The sequence below is a fragment of the Serinus canaria genome, chromosome 1, assembly GCF_022539315.1.
Source record: "Serinus canaria isolate serCan28SL12 chromosome 1, serCan2020, whole genome shotgun sequence".
NCBI classification, from domain to species: domain Eukaryota; kingdom Metazoa; phylum Chordata; class Aves; order Passeriformes; family Fringillidae; genus Serinus; species Serinus canaria.
In genome coordinates this window covers 89,105,309-89,125,100 of record NC_066313.1, presented here as the reverse complement: position 1 = coordinate 89,125,100, position 19,792 = coordinate 89,105,309, and the positions used below count along the sequence as shown (strand labels likewise).

General features: G+C 35.0%; 1 protein-coding gene across 5 annotated transcripts in view; it reads left to right on the top strand.

Moving 5' to 3' along the window:
* ATP11A (ATPase phospholipid transporting 11A) overlaps positions 1–19,792 on the top strand; it is a 117,936-nt gene that overhangs the window by 79,838 nt on the left and 18,306 nt on the right. For 4 of the 5 annotated variants that reach the window (XM_030234154.2, XM_050970137.1, XM_050970147.1 and 1 more), the window contains exons 11-26: positions 719–869; positions 2,052–2,249; positions 4,575–4,748; positions 5,607–5,666; positions 6,127–6,290; positions 6,569–6,640; positions 8,043–8,116; positions 8,368–8,471; positions 10,159–10,340; positions 10,821–11,072; positions 12,945–13,119; positions 14,362–14,464; positions 14,720–14,865; positions 15,741–15,800; positions 17,378–17,505; positions 19,143–19,278. In XM_030234154.2, the coding sequence (XP_030090014.1) occupies positions 719–869; positions 2,052–2,249; positions 4,575–4,748; positions 5,607–5,666; positions 6,127–6,290; positions 6,569–6,640; positions 8,043–8,116; positions 8,368–8,471; positions 10,159–10,340; positions 10,821–11,072; positions 12,945–13,119; positions 14,362–14,464; positions 14,720–14,865; positions 15,741–15,800; positions 17,378–17,505; positions 19,143–19,278 (2,179 nt within the window). The remainder of the gene's footprint in view (positions 1–718; positions 870–2,051; positions 2,250–4,574; positions 4,749–5,606; positions 5,667–6,126; positions 6,291–6,568; positions 6,641–8,042; positions 8,117–8,367; positions 8,472–10,158; positions 10,341–10,820; positions 11,073–12,944; positions 13,120–14,361; positions 14,465–14,719; positions 14,866–15,740; positions 15,801–17,377; positions 17,506–19,142; positions 19,279–19,792) is intronic. The other variant, XM_018908982.3, reaches the window with a different exon arrangement.

The following is a 19,792-nucleotide window of genomic DNA, read 5'->3' as shown; positions in this document are numbered from 1 at the left end:
TGCTTACTATTTTCTATTCCTACTCTATCTGAAATCATCAGCTCTAAGTTGTCCAGCCTTGTGAAAAACAAGATGTCATTGATTGAGGCAAGATGTACTGACCAGCTGACAGTCTTTCTCTTACACAGTGGCTGAGCAATGATACTGTGTCTCTTTCTATTGTTATTGGTGTAAAACCCATGGCTTTTAGTTCATGCCCATCATTAATGAAAATATAATCTTAAATGCAAAGTGTTCTTTATTTAGATATACCTTGAGTTCAAACATCAAAGCTATGTAGCAAAATGTTCTTTTTTGGTTTTTTTTTTTTTATTTCTATAAAAGTACTTATTTGAGTGATCTTATAATGATGCAGCTAAGTGGCATGAAAAGGTCTGCACATTCAAGCCCAGTTATTCTGTTATGATTCTATCTATACTGTTGTTTTCACTAATATACTAGTTTTGGTAATGTGTCACACACATTTTGGAAACAAGTATAAAAATGGAAAAATAGAAATTAAAAATAGGAAATACTGCAGTTGTAAATTTTAATGAAGTAATATTGTTCCTCTTTGGAAAAGCACTTTGGAAGAGTTATTTAACATCTTAGCATTGTTAGACTTGCAGCAAATATTAGACAAATGTATAATAGACTGAGTATAACAATTCCTAATAAACCCTGTAGTTTATATGCTAATGGGGTTCTTATTTTGCCCCTTTTTTTTTTTTTTTTTTAGATCAATGAATGTATTTCTTATTGTATACCTCTGTATTCTCGTCAGTAAAGCACTAATAAATACTGTTCTGAAGTACGCCTGGCAGAGTGAACCATTTCGTGATGAGCCATGGTACAATCAGAAAACAGAACCTGACAAGAAAAGAAATTTGGTATGGAAATAAATTATAATACCAAGAAAGTTTCCCTAAACTCTTCATTAATAGAGAATCTACTGAAAAGTATATACAGCCTGCTCACTTACCAGTGATGGTAGTGTACTTGTAGAGAGCTTGTATGTTAACTTTTTGCCCTTAAGTTGTATGTGGGAATTTACCTGAGAAAATCTCTAATTTAATATAAAAATCTTCATGAAAGTGTTTTGGAGCTGCCTCTTTTTTATATAAATTACTAAAGAATTGACTTCTCGCTGAGATACAAGGGCTGGAAGGAATCCCACAGGCATTGGCAGTCCTGTAAGAGACATGGTCCAAATTACCCACTGTGGGAATCTCCCTAAAAATGCCCCTCAAAATACTGCTCTGTTATGAGCACTCAAGGCATCAGAGAGCATCAGTCACCAGTGCCACGTGTTCTTACAGGAATGAGGACATTGTCTTGAATGGATACCCAGAGGATCCAAAGCAGTGAACTGAACCCTGCCCTACAGAAAGCACAATATTTATTTCACTAAATCCTCCCAGTCAGACAAGGGGAAAATTTGCTTCCTTACCCTAAATGCATGAGGAGCACATGCTAGGCAGGCATTCTGGAGTTCTTGTTAGCACCAGTAGCACTGTCTCAACCTGCTCAGCCGGTTGACTGTAGCTCCACCAAGTCTCCACCACTGAAAAATTGAGCCCAGGTTATGTGCACACATTCTGCTTGTGTTGAGAGAGGGAAAGAAAGCCCTTTATTTATTTATTTACTTATTTATTTATGAAATGCTGCCTGAAAGTTATGTAATTTGGTAATCGTTGAAGGAGGTGCTGTGGAACTATGCTATTTTTTTGGTAATTTTTGAATGTACATGTTAATGTTTCTCTTGTTCCCCAAAAAGTCTTCGCCATGCTCATTAGTTGCTCTAGAACTTTACAATATTGCTTGGTCATGGCATTCTACGCCTGTATATGTGTAAAGAAAAATGAAAATTTCAAAGGAAAAGCTCTATTGCATGCCAGTTGTGGTGTTATAAATCATGAAGGTTTACATCCTGTGCTGAACTGTGAGCTATGAAAGACATTGCTTATTGTTCAAAAGTTATTTGAAAAAACTGATTTTTAAATACATGTAGTAATCTTGCAGTGTTTAATGGTACATGAAAAATCAATATTTCCATCTTGTTTCTTTGTCAGTTTCTTCAAGCTTTTACAGACTTCCTTGCATTCATGGTTCTTTTCAACTACATTATTCCTGTCTCCATGTATGTCACTGTGGAAATGCAGAAATTTCTTGGTTCTTATTTCATTGCATGGGACGAGGAAATGTTTGATGAGGGTACAGGTGAAGGACCACTGGTGAACACTTCTGACCTCAATGAAGAGTTGGGACAGGTAAATTTCATTGAATTATATTTTTTTTCAACTGTTTCTACTGTTAGTTTTTATTTTAGAATTGTTACTTCAAGGTTTTTTAGTTTTGTTTTATTTTGAGGTTTTTTGCAGCTATATGTGCATTTTCTTGAGTGCTGATTAATTTTAAAAATAAAATCTGAGATATTTTTATTTTCAGAATCAAAAATTCTGATTTCTCACACAGTCAGTGAAATTCAATCAGTATTACTGTAGTATAAATAGGAATAAACACTTCCTCTCCATTGATTATAGAGGGAGACTATATAAGCATCTAGCTTCCTTAGATTAAAAGTTAGATGCAAAAAAAAAATTAAAAATCCCTTTTTCTCTGACTAGACTGACACTGCATCTCCAGGCACAAGTTTCATCCATTAAAATGATCAATTGTCAGTCTCATTTTTAAAAGAAATTCTGTTCTGTGTTAAGAAAATCATCACCTTGAGGCAGATACAGATAAATTTTGTTTGAGAAAATATTTAAGATCTCAGTTTAAAATGTTTTCATAGCTTTTTCAAATAAATGAATAAGGTGTGTATTTCTTTCTAGTCAAACAGGTAATAAAGGTTTTAAGGATACATACCTATTTGGATTAAGGGTGGTACCTGGTATTTCATTATTATGGCAGACAATTGACATTGCCTTCAATAGGATCCTCAAAGAGGATCTGCTGAATTACCTGGATGAGCAGGCAGTGAGGTGGATTGAGCAGGGGGTGAACAGCTGGGCTCTCAGAGGGTGCTGGTCAGCAGTGCACAGTGGGAGGCCAGTGTCCAGCAGTGCACACTGGGGGTCAGTATGGCTCCCATCCTGATAATGAATGATTTGGGTGAATGGGAGCCATCCAGATGGGAAAGCAGCTTTGCAGGAAAGGACCTGTGTGACCCGATGGCAATCAAGTTCAGCATGAGCCAGCAGTGTGTCCTTATAGACACTTTCCTGGCAGAAAGGGCCAGGCTGTCATGGGCTGCATTAGGCAAAGTGTTGCCAACAGGTCAGGGGAGGTGATCCTACCCCTCTCCAGGCCTCTCCTGGAGTGCTGTGTCCGGCTCTGGGCTCTCCAGTACTGACACATGGGCATTCTGGAGGGAGCCTAGTGAAAGGCACAAAGACAGACAATGGACTGGACTTTCCATGGCTTATGCAAAGACAGTTGAGCCAGGATTTTCTCAGTTGTGACCAGAGGCAGCGGGCACAACCTGAAACTGGAGGGTCTGTCTGAACATGAGGAAACACTGTGACAAAGCAACACACTGAATGACTTGATTGATAGCATTTTGTAAATGTAATGATGAAACTGAATGTAGGGGTTGAGATGAAAAAAATCCATATAAATCCTCTCCACTCAGAAAAAAGTTTAATTGCAGATATTTTGTGCACAGACAAAAGCCACCATAAAATTTTGCATTTGCCTTTTCAGATTAGTGCATATTATAAAAGTCAATCTCAGTGGAAAGTGTGCTTTATTAATGATGTTTTTGAAGACTGAGCAAAAATTTATTTGGTTTTTAGTTTGCTCAGTGCACTGCATAAATGGTGAAGTTTGATAAACAATCTGATGAACTTTAAATAATAGTCTTATTTTTAGTGTTTAGTTCCTTACCTTACTTCAGTTTCTTAGTTTTCAAATATGACATGCAGTATGTATTCAATACCTACATCCAGGATCCAAAATTGAGCCAATCTAGTTCTTGTAGTTGATAGTTAAGATTTTGGTTTTAGTTTTAAAGCTGTTAGACCTAAGCACTGGGGCTCATTGTAAAAGATAAAGTTAATAAAAAATTCAGTATTGACACAAAATGAGTGTTTCCAGGGCAATTAAAGTGCCCAGGCGTATAACTGTATGTGTCCACAGTCCTGATTTAAATTAACGTAATCGTAGTGGGGAATTCTGATACTGCCCTAAAGACTGTTCTGACAGTAACTGATCCACATCCAGGCATGTGCATTAAATAATCATGCCTGGGAAATGAAATTTGTATGCATTTTGTTTCTATAAATACCTGTTTTGCAGCAAGAAAGACATTAAAAAGGAGCTAGAGAGCAGAGTGGAAGTAGGTTAAAAACATCATTTACATCTGTTATGAGGCAAAAGATAGCATTGTTTGATACTCTTGTAGGATAAAATCTTTCAGGGCCTATATTTCTGTGAAGATAACTGCCAAAATAAATTGTTGTCTTCCTTTTCTGAAAGAGCAGAAGGATTTTCAAAGGAAGGTGTAGCCCAGTAATAAACTCAGTTTTGTTCAGAGACTTTGGAAAATTCTGTTCACATTCCTGCGGTTTTTATTTTGTGCTCGTTTGCAGATTGAGTATGTCTTCACAGATAAAACAGGAACATTAACTGAGAACAATATGGAATTTGTAGAATGTTGCATTGAAGGGCATGTTTATGTACCACAAGTTATCTGCAATGGCCAAATCCTCCATGATAGTACAGGCATTGATATGATTGATTCATCTCCAGAAAGTAGTGAACAGGTATGATAACTCTTTCTGTGTTTTTGGTTTTTTACAATGAAACATGAAAACTGAACTGTACTGATGAAGGGAATGTTAGAAATCAAACATTCTTGAATTTTACTAATCAAAGTAGGTAACTGCATAGACATTTTCATTTCCTAGTTAAGAGTAAGATTTAAGTCTTAGTGGGAAGTTTCTCATTTTAATGCAGTTGTTAAGCTGAGTTAAAACCCAAATATAGAACTTTCTCTGGTTAATAGCTACAGACACAGATAACTGGTTTCCATTTAACCTTAGCTACAACAGAGAAAACAAGATAGGAAAATCCTCAAAGATGAAAATGGGGGCTTAGTGCAATCACTTATTTAGTCATCACTGAGTGAAAATGTGGCCAGAGAATGGTTTATGATCAAATTAAATTACTTTAAAATGTGACTTAATTTAGCCACATCTGAAGTGTGCTACCTACCACATGTATGTATTGTGGCTATTTGCTGTGTTGAGAGTTAAAAGTTAGTTGAAAGGTTGGGAATCTTCACATGTCAACAGGTGAACAGGGTGTATATGGGCAGGATAATCACAGCAATGTATTTTTTATTACATTAGTACAGTATCATATTCACACTCACTTCATATCATACCCTTCACTGTGACAAAATGAGGTCTCTTAAAATGTGTTGGTGTAATTCAGCAGCCTTATGTCTCTCGCCCATGGCCCTCTGAATATGGCGCCAAGGTATGGTGAATTCTTATCTTGGAATCACAGTGTCACAGACAGTTTGTGTTTAACAGCACAGAAGAATAGGTTTCAGGCACAAAGATAAAGATGTAACACACACAGGTATCCATGAAATAAAATTCTCTTTCTGGTGTCAGGAGCTGTCCTTACCAAATCATCTGAAATTTTATAGGAAGTGGTTGGCTGGAGCTGCCAAGGTATGTGCACTTCAGTAATTTATTTAGTTCCGAGGGGTGTTCAAGCTGCTCAAGAGATTGAAATCTCTAAGCCCTGGTAAGCCCTGTGCTCCAGGTACTACATCCTTTTGTGTGAGCTCAGGACTTCTAAATGATACCTTGACTAGTATTTAATACAAGTTGTTAAAGTTTAAGCAAAAGTAAAGAAAAAACACCTTCAGCTACATGTAGGCATTCAGAGGAGGTAGAAGATGCATGCTTGGGTTTTTTGCATCATTAGCTTGACTGGTATGGCAATCCTAAGGGTACAAAGAGCTGTGGTACAATTGTGTGGTTACCACAGGGAAAGACCTGGCTTCCCTTCAAGGAGCCTGCCTTTGTCTCATTAATAATCAGCAGTAATCAGTGATATTGATCACCTCCAAAAAGAAGAGTTTTCAAGTGATAACACATAATGACAACCATTCCTTTTATTTCTCAGGAGAGAGAGGAGCTATTTTTCCGAGCTCTTTGTCTCTGCCACACTGTTCAGGTAAAGGATGATGACAGCGTAGATGGTTTGAAGAAAAACCAGGCACCAAGAAAACCTTGTATATATATCTCATCATCACCTGATGAAGTTGCTTTAGTTGAAGGAATACAGAGGTATGTGTGTACTTAGGTATTATATTTTTCTAAACTACAGATCAAATCGCTGAATCTCAAATTTGTTTTCAGAACAAAAATCGTAATAACAAACACCAAGTAATCTACAGCTGATTGCTTGCTTGACATGAATTCATGAGTATTCATAGCCTAAAAACAGTTTGAGATTTTGGTATTGGTTTATTGTGGGCTCAGTCTTAAATCCTTATGACAGTGCTTAAACTGGATAATTTTATATTTGTTGCGTTCATTTTCTTATTCTGTGTTTCATTTTACAGACTTGGCTACACCTATCTAAGGCTGAAAGAAAATTACATGGAAATCTTGAATCGGGAAAATAACATAGAAAGGTGAGTGATTAAAAACATAACAAGACAGACTGAGATTTTGTTGATGTGTTTAATAAACCATCGTTACCTTACAGATGAATTTTTAAGTAAGGAGAGCCAAGAACTTTGCATTTTAGTAGAAAAATAAAGAAAATTTAGTAATTTTAATTACTTTCACTTTTTTTGACATTATATGCAGCATAAAATATTGATATGACAGTGAAGGTGTGATGTGAGATTCATGACCTAATCTAATAGTTCCTGATGGTTTTCTATATTCTCAATAGAAAATGCTGTGTACCCAATTTGCTGTTCATAGATTATCCATGGAATTTACAGGAGGGTAATATCTGTAGAATAAATTTTGTAGAACATAAATATGAGTCAAATTTTCAATAATATTAAAATAGTACAGCTGTTCCAGTGTATGTGCATACCCTTGAAAATTTATTTTAGGATAACATGGAGACTTTTTAGGATCAGCTCATAAGAACTGGAGTCAGTATCATTTGGTGACTCAGAAGAAATCATTGAGAATTTTCTCCCAAATGCATCACAGTTTGTAGACATAGGCCTGATGTAGCTTGCACAGGTCTGAGTTCTAGGGTGTTAGAAGGACTTAGGACTGAAGGATTTAATTAAACAAGCAGATTTGGACAGAGACGAAAAAGTTGGGATTAATGATTGGATTGCTTATGTTTGCTCTGGAAAAAGGGAGGCTCTCTTAAGGAAAATAGAGAAGAGAGTAAATGATTGAAGTGTACAAACTGATGAAACCAAAACAGTGCATTGGGATCTTGTGGTAATTTTTCCTCTTAGAAAGGAAAGGAACATGTGATAAAATCCAATAATAGAAGTAATGGCAAGTATAAGACCAGTTAAAAAAATACCTTTTTTCACTTGGATGAATAATCTATCAACATTTGAGCAAGATTATGGAATTAGGTCAGCACTTTTGGGAGACTATGAATAATAAAAACTAGAAAAATATAAAATAAAGACTTGGGTGTAAGCATGCATTTCAAGTTCTTAGGCTGTGTCTAAGTATTATACATAGAAACATACTTTATAATCAGTACAGTGCTCTGCTGCAAGGTTTCTAGTCTTCTACTTAAATTAGAGTGACTATACATCTGAGGATACTTAGGGACATCACAAATTCTATTTCGAGTAACTAGGAGCTAAGGGCTTTCCTTACTTATTATTTGCAACCTGTTACTTCATTCTGTACTAGTTCCATACTCCATTAGTACTCAACATAATTTTCCATTTTAGAAGAAATGGTTCATTTATATGCCTGAAGTTATAATAACCACTTTAGGAATCAGAAAAAATAGAGTTGTGTAAAAAATAGTTCTGTTTCTGTTTCAGGTTTGAATTATTGGAGGTTTTCAGTTTTGAATCTGTGTTGTTTCTGTTTCAGGTTTGAATTATTGGAGGTTTTCAGTTTTGATTCTGTGAGACGGCGAATGAGTGTAATCGTTAGATCTTCAATAGGTAGGGCCGTCACATTCTTTTAGATTTTTTTGTCTCACTTGAATTCGTTTCAGATTTATCAGAGTTAAGCCTTAAATCCAGTCTGTATGCCCTTCTTTATAAAATAAGGGACCAGGTACTCATTGTACTCATGCAATGAGTACAATGTTAGCAAAAAGTTGGAAGAAAACATTTTGAAGACTTATTAATTTGGATGTTTTTTGAAATAAGTATATTTGGTCATTTTGAATTCCATATGCTGTTTCTTTTAGGTGATATATTTCTGTTTTGTAAGGGAGCAGATTCCTCCATATTTCCTAGGGTTAAAGAAGGTAAAATTGACCAAGTACGAGCCCGAGTACAACGCAATGCAGTGGTAAGATTCCATTTTATTGATCTGTTCACATGATATCAGTGTCCAAAAGAAATTAAGTGTTCTGACCTCCTGCTTTTTCTGCTAACAGATTTGTTTTTACAGGCATCAAGGTTATTCTATGCCAAGGTTCACTCAGGCTTTGTGGCTAGAGTCTGTGTAACTCCCTTATTTGCATCTGTCCTCTATCTCCCAAATGTCAGTGGTGGTGCAATATGAATACATTAGATATGCCCAACTGTATGTTAAACAAGAGGTCGTCAGTTAGCTAGTTAGTATGGCAGTTTCACAATTGTGGTTTGAATTAATTTTTTAATAGAAGAAAAGTGAAAAACAGTAAATCTCTGTAAAAACTATTGCTGGTTTCAGCCCCCAGCCTTAGCAGCTGTGATTTGCTGCCTTTGATTGCTTTACAAGCTCTGAGGAGACAGTGCAGTGATCATCATCTTATATTTTTGCTTGCTAAAAATCAGCTATGAACTGGCTGATCATCTTCAAAAGAAATTTAGAACTTGGTTTTACCTGAAAGTAGTATTTGGAGTGGTCAAGTATTGAATTTTGTTGTATCCAAAAATATGCAGAACTCATTGCAATGCAGGACAACTGCCAGTCTTACATAGAATATAATTTGCTGGCATCCAGTATTCAATCTGAAAGCAAAGTATTATTACAGATATGTGGAAAAAACCCCGCTACAATGTCACCTGCTTTTGTTTTGAAGCAAAAAGCTCTCAAAGTGCTTTACTAAGCTTCATTTTATGGGACAGCTGTCTGATAATTACACATAAAAGAGGCTAATGAAATTGAAAAGTATTTACTTACCATATCCATTCAATGTCTGTCAAGAACGAAATCCAGACCAGCACCTATTTATTCATCCTGCATAATGGGAAACAGGACTGGCTCCTACACACACAAGCCTCTCAAAGAAAATACCTGGCTGGCACCTGCTTTTATAAATTTCAAAAGGCAGGGAGATATTTTAATAATTGTCCTTCTTGGTTTGGTAATAAGTAACTATAGAAAGACCTACTGGATGAATTAAAATTAAGGAAATTGAAGTGCCAGTTAAATGGTGTTGTGAGAAGCAATATATAACTCAGGTGGCAAAAGCTTACTGCAGCTTACACAAAGCTTACTGCAGCTTACACAATCTAAATATTCCCTTTCTTATTCATCACTCAGTCCAGCAGTTTGCTGCAGTCTGAAACACCCACAGCTAAATTCTAGTTTTCACTTGATTGAAATGGTACAGTTGGATTTTCACTTTCAGTTCTCTTTGTGATGTTTGGTCCCTGTCTGTGGATCTGTTGCAGCACAGCGTCAAAATCAGATTCTGCAGAGCTACTGTGTATATTACTATTATTTATTCTGACTCATCCTGCCTAATTATACACATAGGGAAAGAAACCTTTACCTTGACTTTGCCTTCTCTTGTAATCTCATATATCCAGTTGGATCACTGAGCTGTTTACCCTCTGGAGATTGAGAGTGGTCCATCAGGTTGTAACTGCTTATAGAGCAGAACAGAATTAAGCTGAACCATATCCTAGTCTATACTATACTGAACTAGTCTATGCTTAGTCACTTCATGGTGTTCCTTTTTCAAATCCTCCAGCATAAACACCAGCAAGAAGTCTAAGAAGAGCTTTGTAAAATGCCTTTTGTTTCTTTTGGTTGCGGTCTTTAGGAGGGACTGCGAACGTTGTGTGTTGCATATAAGAGGCTCTCAGCAGAAGAATATCGCAATGTGCAGAAGATGCTTCAGAGTGCCAAGCTGGCCCTTCAGGACCGGGATAAGAAATTAGCAGAAGTTTATGAGAAAATAGAAACAGATTTTATATTACTTGGTGCTACAGCTGTTGAAGATCGGTTAGTTTCATTATTTCTTAGTTTCTTATCTTCAGTGGTGATGACAAAGTAATTGAAGACTCTTTTTCTGCATTGGAGAATTTTTGGGAAACCCCTTATTTTAATTGATTCCACACCCTTACCTTACTAAAGTTACACATGGTGACTTTATAACCTAGTGAGCAACTAATAATAGTTAAGTGTACAAAACTCAGTGTATTTGAACAATGTAATAATTAATTGATCAAGTTACAGGCAAAAGTTTCAGAGGGAAAGACCACAAAATGGGTATTGAGGAAATGAAGGAAGAATCTTTAGGTCTTAAAAATATTCAAAAACATACACTAGTCCCCTGAACATTTTTGGAGTCCTACTTTGGGGAGAACTCTTAGATCTGATAACTTCTATTTAAACTTTTTATTTGTTTATGAAAATCTTTAAATAAAGACCTTTCTCATTTCCAAGCAATCCATCAATGTATGCTGTAAATTGACTTTACAGGCTACAAGAAAAAGCTGCTGACACTATTGAAGCACTCCAGAAAGCAGGAATTAAAGTTTGGGTTCTGACAGGAGACAAAATGGAGACTGCTGCAGCTACTTGCTATGCTTGCAAACTCTTCCGAAGAAATACACAAATACTTGAGCTAACCACAAAGAAAATTGAGGAGCAGAGTTTACACGATGTGCTTTTTGACCTAAACAAAACTGTCATAAGACAAAATGGCAGCTTAACCAGGGATACCTTCTCAGGGTAAGGAAAAAGTTGGATTTTCAGGCCACAAATGGGCTTCTGGGCATTTTGCAAACAATGAAATTATGACCAATTACCTTAAGAACAGCAGTATGTTTCAGTTTCTGGTGCTAATGTATGAATTATTTTAAGGCAATTAAGTATAAGCTTGTTTACATAAATGGAGGGTTTCATGGTTCTTAATCTCATTTCTGGTACTACTTTGACTATTAAAAGAAAAATCACAACTGATACTGTAATAATTTGTCCACCATAAAACTATTAGCAATGAGTTAACAAGCATTTGTGATACTATTTTAGCAGAGATTTTCTATAACTCATAGCCTTACCACTTAAATCTATGGACCAGGTAATTTTTCTTACCTCTCCTTACAATTTATATCCCATTGATCTAATCAGGAACATTTGTATATTCAGTTAAATAAGTAATTTTTCTCCATGTCATCTGTAGCATTTTGTTTAAGTACCAAGGTCTTACAGGTCTTACCAGGTCAAACATGTTTGTTTAACTTCTTGTGCAATGCCAAATTCTACATGTTAAAGCTCTTTGGATTTTTTTTTTTTTTTGCCTTTATCCTCCAGAGTTAGAGAATACTACTAAGATAGTAAAAGCAGGATTTTCACCTATGTGTTCAAATTCAGGCTAAAAATATTTCACTATAATACACCAAATATTCAGTACATTGCTTGAATTTCATAATGAAACCTTTTCATTTGATATCATTGTACCCCAATGGCATTGCCCTATTTGTGCCAACGGTAGCAAAGTGGTGAAAATATCTGGGAAGTGTTATAAATGTAGTTTACAGAATTTTATCTTGCCTGTCAAAAATAGCTTCTGTTCTAGTAAAAAAAGATGGAGATGCCTAAAATGCGTAATAATAAATGTGTGTTTTTCTCACAATCAGTGGTGTTGGTGAAACCATGGATGTTGAAATCCCATGCCCAGTAGTGTATAACCTTGGAACACTGAAAAGAGAGTAAAAATAAACCTCAGTGTACATTTATACAACATTCACTGTTGACCTGGAACCTGAGGCTGCTGTGTAAAGCAGGCAGATGCAAGGGTGCTCTGAAATAACTTGTCTGGATGCCACAGAAAATGGTTCTTGCAGTCCAGACCATCTTATCTTACCCATTGTTCAGAGTGTGATAAAGTAGTGAATAAACTACTTCCTGTGACTGTGGTTACACTTCTGGCAATGCTCGAATTATTACAGGCATGCTGCTAATAGATTTTTATGGGTAAGAATATATTGTAATATTATAGGAAACGTGAATAATTATTTTAGTATTACAAATAATAACCTGTATTTGACTTTAGCCATTACTCTAAAGGCAAAATATCTATACTCTAGAGGTAGACAGTGGCTTTATCCGTCTGGGCCAGCAGGTTTCTTTTAGGCATTTCCTTCAAGTCACAGTTTACTTCTGTAAAATAAAAATATTTCCTTATCAGAGTACCAAAGGCCTTTCCCCTTAACTTATTTTTCCTCTGTGTTATGGAGTGTCGTGCAAAATGAACTTTATTCCTGCAGCTTGGTTTAGCTCGCTGCAGTTCTTGGAACCTTTGCAAACCAAACTGAAAAGTCATTAATTATACACTTACACTCACTGGTCAAGTCACTGGGGTATCAGATTTATGCATTCAAACTGGTGAAGCACTGAATATTTTCAACATAATCCAGAATTTTTAAGATGTTGTAAATATCAGTCTTATAAAAGGAATTGCCTTTAGAAATGTATTAACTTTGCAGTATTCTATACTCATTACTTTTCATTAATTGATTTTCACATAATTCTTATTGCCAGATTTTAAATGTGTCTGAGAATTTTATAGTGACACTTAGTTTGTATTTTATCCCCGAACAGACTTTCAGCTGATACTCAAGATTATGGTTTAATTATTGATGGAGCAGCATTATCATTAATAATGAAACCAAGACACGATGGGAGCTCTGGTAACTACAGAGAGATCTTTCTTAATATTTGCAGGAACTGCACTGCAGTGTTATGCTGTCGAATGGCACCTCTGCAAAAAGCACAGGTTTGTGTTTAGTTTCATGATTGCTTGTTAGCTCTGCACATGTGTAAATATTGAAGGTTAATACACTGTTTGACTTACTATGAGAACTTAAGATATTGCCATTCATTTTTGTATCTTCTAAAATGGAAAAATGTAAAAAAAAAAAAAAAACAGAGAGGAGAATTTTTGCTGGCAAGCAGTTTAGACAATAGTATTGCTAAAAGGGCACCCAGCTGTGCATCTGAATTTGATTTAGCTACATACTGTTCAAATTTTATGGTTGGTAATATGAACATATTTAATAAATGAACTAACTGATCTCTTTTTAACCTAACAAGCTTTGTATACTCTTTGGACACTATACTCTTTTGACACTATAAGAACCTGTGTTACTTATTACTGCAGAGTGATATTTTTTCTGTTTTTAACCTAAGTGGAAAGCCAAGAAGAATCCAGACAAAAAGTGTGTGCATTACCACATTTAAGTATGCCTTACTATTGCATTTGTTGTTTGTATCAAGTAAAGATATATCCTTCCATTACTGAAACCTCTCAAGATAGCTGAAGAACTTTTAAAGGAAAGAAGTACTGGAATATGCATTCCTTTTTTCTTTCAGTTTGTCATCTTTTTCTCAGTGTGCAGGTAACAGCATATGTAAGCCTTATTCACATTAACAAATGTATTTAGCCAGCACTATAACTACCAGGAAGTTTGTAGAAGTTTTTAGTTGCATCTCACTTGCTACCAAATTTACAGAGGTGATAATTTGTAATGGAGAGATTTGGAGTCAAATTTTTTGATAATTTTTATGTCAATAGTTTTTATATGTATACAGAGTCCAATATATTTTCTTAAATGTAGGAAAAAAGTTCAACACAGACAAGAAAGAAAAGTTTTTAGTCTTTCATTTCAGGATTTCTTTGAAATGATGCACTCTGTCTCTGGAACCCTCTTAATTTATTGATGCACTGACACAGCATTAAGCAATCTCAACAACATCTTCCATTATTCCACTCTTCCTTCCTCCTGTCCCATCTCTCTCAAAGTAGTTTGGAAGTATTTAAAAAATGTTTGGAATAAATACTTTGTAACATAAAGAAACGGTGATCTTTATGCCTAGCTGTTGCATTGAGTAACGCTGCTTTTGTGTTCCTTCAGAGAATTTCGTATAAAACTGTCTTGGTAAATTTTTTTTATATTACACTTAGGCAAAATAAGCAAACCATTACAGAGGAGAATTTCTAACACTATTTTTTTTCCAGATTGTAAAATTGATTAAGTTATCAAAAGAACGTCCTATCACATTAGCAATTGGTGATGGAGCCAATGATGTCAGCATGATTCTAGAAGCACATGTTGGTATAGGTAAGCCTACTAGTGTATTATTTCAAGTGAAATGACAAAACCCATATATTTCTTAAAAATAGGCGGTCTCAAAGAATCATCTTAATGTGTTATAGACAACTTTTAGTGCATTTATCCTAGGAATTGTATGAGATATAGTGGTGATCTCCCATTACATCAGTACCATAGCATTATTAAATAATTTTGCAATTAATTTTATCTTTTTAATAGTTCTTTACTTATTAAATAGCTTCACCTCTTTTTTGTTTTTTAAAGGAGTCATTGGCAAAGAAGGTCGTCAAGCAGCAAGAAACAGTGACTATGCAATACCTAAATTTAAACATTTGAAAAAAATGTTGCTTGTTCATGGGCATTTATATTACATTAGGATATCTGAACTTGTGCAATACTTCTTTTATAAGGTAGGAGAATGCTTATTCCAATTACATAAACCTTCAAAAACTTAAATGGTAATATCTGACTTTATACAGTTTTTTCAGCTAATGGTACAAACCAGCAACAGTTCCATAAAGAGATTTTCTTGAATACCAGATGCAGTGCTGAAATGGGATTATTGGTTTTATTCTGAACATGAAGTGTAATAGCTTTTATATAGATAGATTCTGTATCGATGTTACATTTAAAACCAAAATTCTTAACTTACTTTTTCATATCCTGCAAATTCCATCTCAGACTGGTCTGCTTATTTCCAGTACCTTCCAGGTTGTCTCTATAGTGAACTTTTAAAGCGCATTGGAAATAGTATTTGAGAACTTAGACATCACTGCAGATTAAGTTATGCTAAATTCATTAGGATAGTGTAGGTGGGGAAAGTTCATAGTGAGCATCCCCCTATTTAGACAGTTTTGTTATTTCAAAATGTTGGCATCCAATCCAAGTTCTTTTGGTGAGCAATGAAAGATTATAGAAAGGAACTGTCAGAAGGTAATTCAGGGTTCTAGTGTTGGACTGTAGGTGTAATTGGGAGAAGATGGCATTTGAGGTTACAGCTAGAAACATCTTACGGTCGTTTTGCTGATAACCATGCAAATTTCACTGTCCTTCAATTTCCAAACTGTAGGCTTATAGTATTGTTGTCTTGAAAATATTATAAGTGGTTTTTTTCTAACAATACTACTGCAAGATGTGACTGTTGGGATTTAATATATGTAGTTTTGTCTACTGTTCCTGCAATGGTCACTATTGTTAGCATATAAAACTATGATATACAAATCTATAGCATTGTATATAAATTTGTGCTTGCATTTCACTTGACAACAGTCACTTTGTTTTTCAGAATGTCTGCTTCATTTTTCCTCAGTTTTTATATCAGTTCTTCTGTGGGTTTTCACAACAGGTTAGTTGATCTTTTTCCATCAATGTAATATTATCTCTTTTGCTTTTTTTCTAACAAAAAAAAGGATCTTCCTGAGAATTTAGTTAAAATTTACAAAGAACCACATCCCTTTTGGTTCTTATGGTATTCAGTGGCAATTGCATTTAAGTTACAGTAGTCAGTTTTATGAATTATCATAAAAGCAATGTTCAAGTCAAGGAATACAGAAATACAATATTTGTAAATGGCAGTGCAAAGTGAAATGTCTGTGGGAAATGTACAGTTAGATTTAAGCCTGCTGGATGTGAATAGAGGAAATCCTGAAAGATGAGTAATTGAATCAGTTGTTCATTTTTAGAATCCAGAATGAAAATGAGACAATAAGCTAGTCTTCTCTAGCACGAACAGCTATGCATTACAAATTTCAGATGAATAGCAGCGTTCGATTAGTTGAAAAGAAAATACAAAAACTGAAAAATGGAGGAAAAGTTAACTGTTACTCACCAGAAAAGTGCCATCATTCAGGAGATGATCCAGTATTTGTCTTCCTAAATTGTTTTTTCTTTCTTTCTCCCTCTCATCTAATTTGTGTAGAAAAGATCTACCTCTTCTTTCTTCTGAATGAGGGAGCAAAAAACAAAGGAATGAATGACTGAATTTAGACAAAAAGGGTTTATGTTTTCAGTATTAAATTGAGTGAGAGTTGGACTTAATTGGGAGAAAATAGTACTATTGCTTTGAATTTGTTGAAAGCAAGCCCCAGGAGGTGTTAAAATGCAGGAGTTATTTCTTCTGTTTTGGTTTCCATTTCAAACAACCACTGAAAACTTTTTAGGTTTTTATAAAGCATTGTGATTTGGATATGACAGCATGTGTTATGAAAATTTAGCTTAATTTTGATCCTTTAACTTGATAAATATAATTTTGAATCATAAAGGGGGTTTTGATAGCAATTTTTCCAGAATAAATGATTACCAAAAGGATTTTGAGAAATAAACATCTCACTTTGTGGGGTGACATGGTAGGTTTGAGGGTACACTGATGATACATATGTGAAAAAGCATCTCAGTGAGAAGAAGAATCAAAGACACATTGGGATGTTTCATCTTTGGGATGTTTGGGAAGCTCATTGCAGTCATACACAGCTGAAAAACCTCTGGAGTGCTCTTCCTTCTTCTCTGAATGTCTTCATGTTTTATAGACATTGAGGAGATAAAAGGGAAGTGAGATACACGGATGTTGTGTCAGAGAAGAATTTTTGCCTCTAAAGAATGTGCTCTTCAGTTTGGGTACTTTGGAGTTGGTATTACAGCTGATACAGTAAGAGGGGCCAGTATGTGGACCAGACAGGTCCATGAAATGGATTTTTCTGCTGATGTTTTTCTCCAGGTAAAAGGAATACAAGTGGAGAGTTGTGTCCTATATCAGTTACCAGCTGTTCAGGGGTATTTGCCTCCATTCTGAAGGAGTATAACTTTGGTTGCCTGCAGAAGTTCACGTATTCATTTTAAATCAAGTCTCATGCAGAGGATTTAATTTTAAAGTAAGATTTAATTTATAAATTAAAAGTAGTTGATTTAATTCTTTTCCATCTACAGACTTTATATGATACTGCGTATCTAACACTGTACAATATCAGCTTCACCTCCCTTCCTATCCTCATGTACAGTCTAATGGAACAACATGTCAGTCCAGACACACTCAAGAGAGAGCCTTCCCTGTACAGGTAAAATAAAACACTGTACCCCAAAATTTGACTGTTCAGTTGTGGGATCTGTGTCTGCTACAAAGTACAGTAGATAAACATGTAGTTTTATATGCACATTTACAAACCACATCATGCGTTTGCTACAAAGGGGGTGAGAGCAAAATAGAAATCACTCTTTAACAAAATCAAGTTAGGGGATTTATTTTAGTACTCTTTATTTCCTCCAACCATGGGGAGGAAACATGCAGAACAGAAGTATTTTTATAAAAGAAAACCTGCTGGTTTTTTTCTAAATACATGTTTTATTCTGAAAGAAAAGATTGTTAGAATATATCAGAGTATGTATTCTGTGCAGCTGTCCAGAATTATCCTCTGCATTGCTGACTCACTTCTGGGCATTGGAATTGACTTGTTTAGGTTTTTAGCCACTTGAAATACAGTTCTTGCCTATTAACTGCATTTGACCATCGAAATTGGGAACAGTGTCCAATTGAGATCCTTGTTGCTGCAAAGCCAGTACCTTTCAGGGAGGGGTAACAGTAGATAATCAAAGGAAAAACATTCTTTGGGAGAAGTAATATTAGCTGCCCAAACGTTAATCAGTGTAATTATATGTTTTTACCAATGAAATTGAAGAGGAATACAAGAGATTACTGTTGAGTTTCGACAGTAATGTTTTTATTTTCTCTTTGATGTTTTTCATGTTTTCAGTTTAGAAATGGTAGTTAAGAAGCCTCTTTTTGGTTTATGAAAGCTATCAGAGCTTATTTGTCAGAAACTTCTGGGTTTTGATACCAAACAGAGCCTATTGCTAAGCTGTTTTGGGCAGTAGTAGTTGTTCTGGGCCAGGTGAGGCTATTGTTGACCACATATGAGTTTGCAGTCTGTAGTGTTAATTTCTGGGCAGAAATTACCTTATAAGGTCATCAGACAGTCTTTATAAAGTTCATCTGGTGGAAGCACTGGTTGGTAGTAAATGTTTCTGTAACTCAGGGCTTTCATTTAACTGTGCCCTGATTTACTCTGATGCGTTCTATACTATATGCCAGGTTGATACATACCCATTCCGTGGAGAAGAACTCAAGTTGTAACATTTAAATTTTTTTGTAGTAAGAAAATGCATGCTAGTGAAGAGTTCTGTTGTTGACAAATCCCTGTAATTTTTTGTGGAAAAACATTCAAGAAACTCTATTTGACCTGAAGCTTCAAGTCAACTGCAAACCCCTTGTTTCACATTCCACATAAAATTAATGTTTTTATTTGGTTGCAATAATCTGTATAAAAGTATCCTGAAGAAATAAAGCAAAGTCTCCAGAGACCTCTAGTGTTTCTATTTAATATCTGCAGTGTATCATGACATATACAGCAAGCACTGGAAAAGAGATACCTTCTCTAAAAAGATTGAAAAGTAAATGGGTGCAGCACAGGGAGTTTGCCATTGTTGAAATAAGCAGAATTACAGGGAGCAGTAAAAAAGGTTTAGTAAGAATTAAATAAAAATAAATAAAGAGGACATTTTGAGGAAGGAGTTAGATTTGAAATGGTAGACAGCTGTAATGTGGAAATGTGGTGGTTTTCAAGAAACAATATGAATTATCTCATTTATCTGGGATTTTCAAACCTGATAATGAATACATGTTTCTTGTTTCACACAGAGATGTTGCCAAGAATGCTTTGCTGCGCTTGCGTGCATTTATTTATTGGACATTCCTAGGAGTGTTTGATGCTGTGGTATTTTTCTTTGGTGCCTATTTATTGTTAGACAACACAGTTGTGACCAGCAATGGACAGGTTAGTGTTGGATTTCATCTGTCAGTGGTAATTTTTTTGAATGCCAATTGCAAAATGAACATAGTTTTAATTGTTTTCTTCAATATTTCATGCAAGATGATAACTTTTTTGTGAGTTACTGTGGGATAGATGGATTATCTGTTTAGTAAAATCTGAACTGTGAAGTAAAACATACTGTGTATTAGTAAGCAGAGACATAGGATTGGATACTAATTAGGAAGAATATATAACATAAATTCCACATATTACTTCTGAATTTATACAGTAGCTTTTCAGTTTCCTACTTAACATGCATCTGATGATAATCTGTTTAACATATCAAAAGACTCTTAGTAGAGTAGTTATGAGTGATCATAAAAGATCTTAAATATAACAAGCTTTTTAATAGTTTAATTATTTTTGACATATAGCAGCTTAAAATAATCTATCTCTATTTGCTTTGCAGTCACATGAATGCAAATTTTATGAACTTTTGCATTTTATTTATTTTATCCATTGATATTTTGGTCTATTT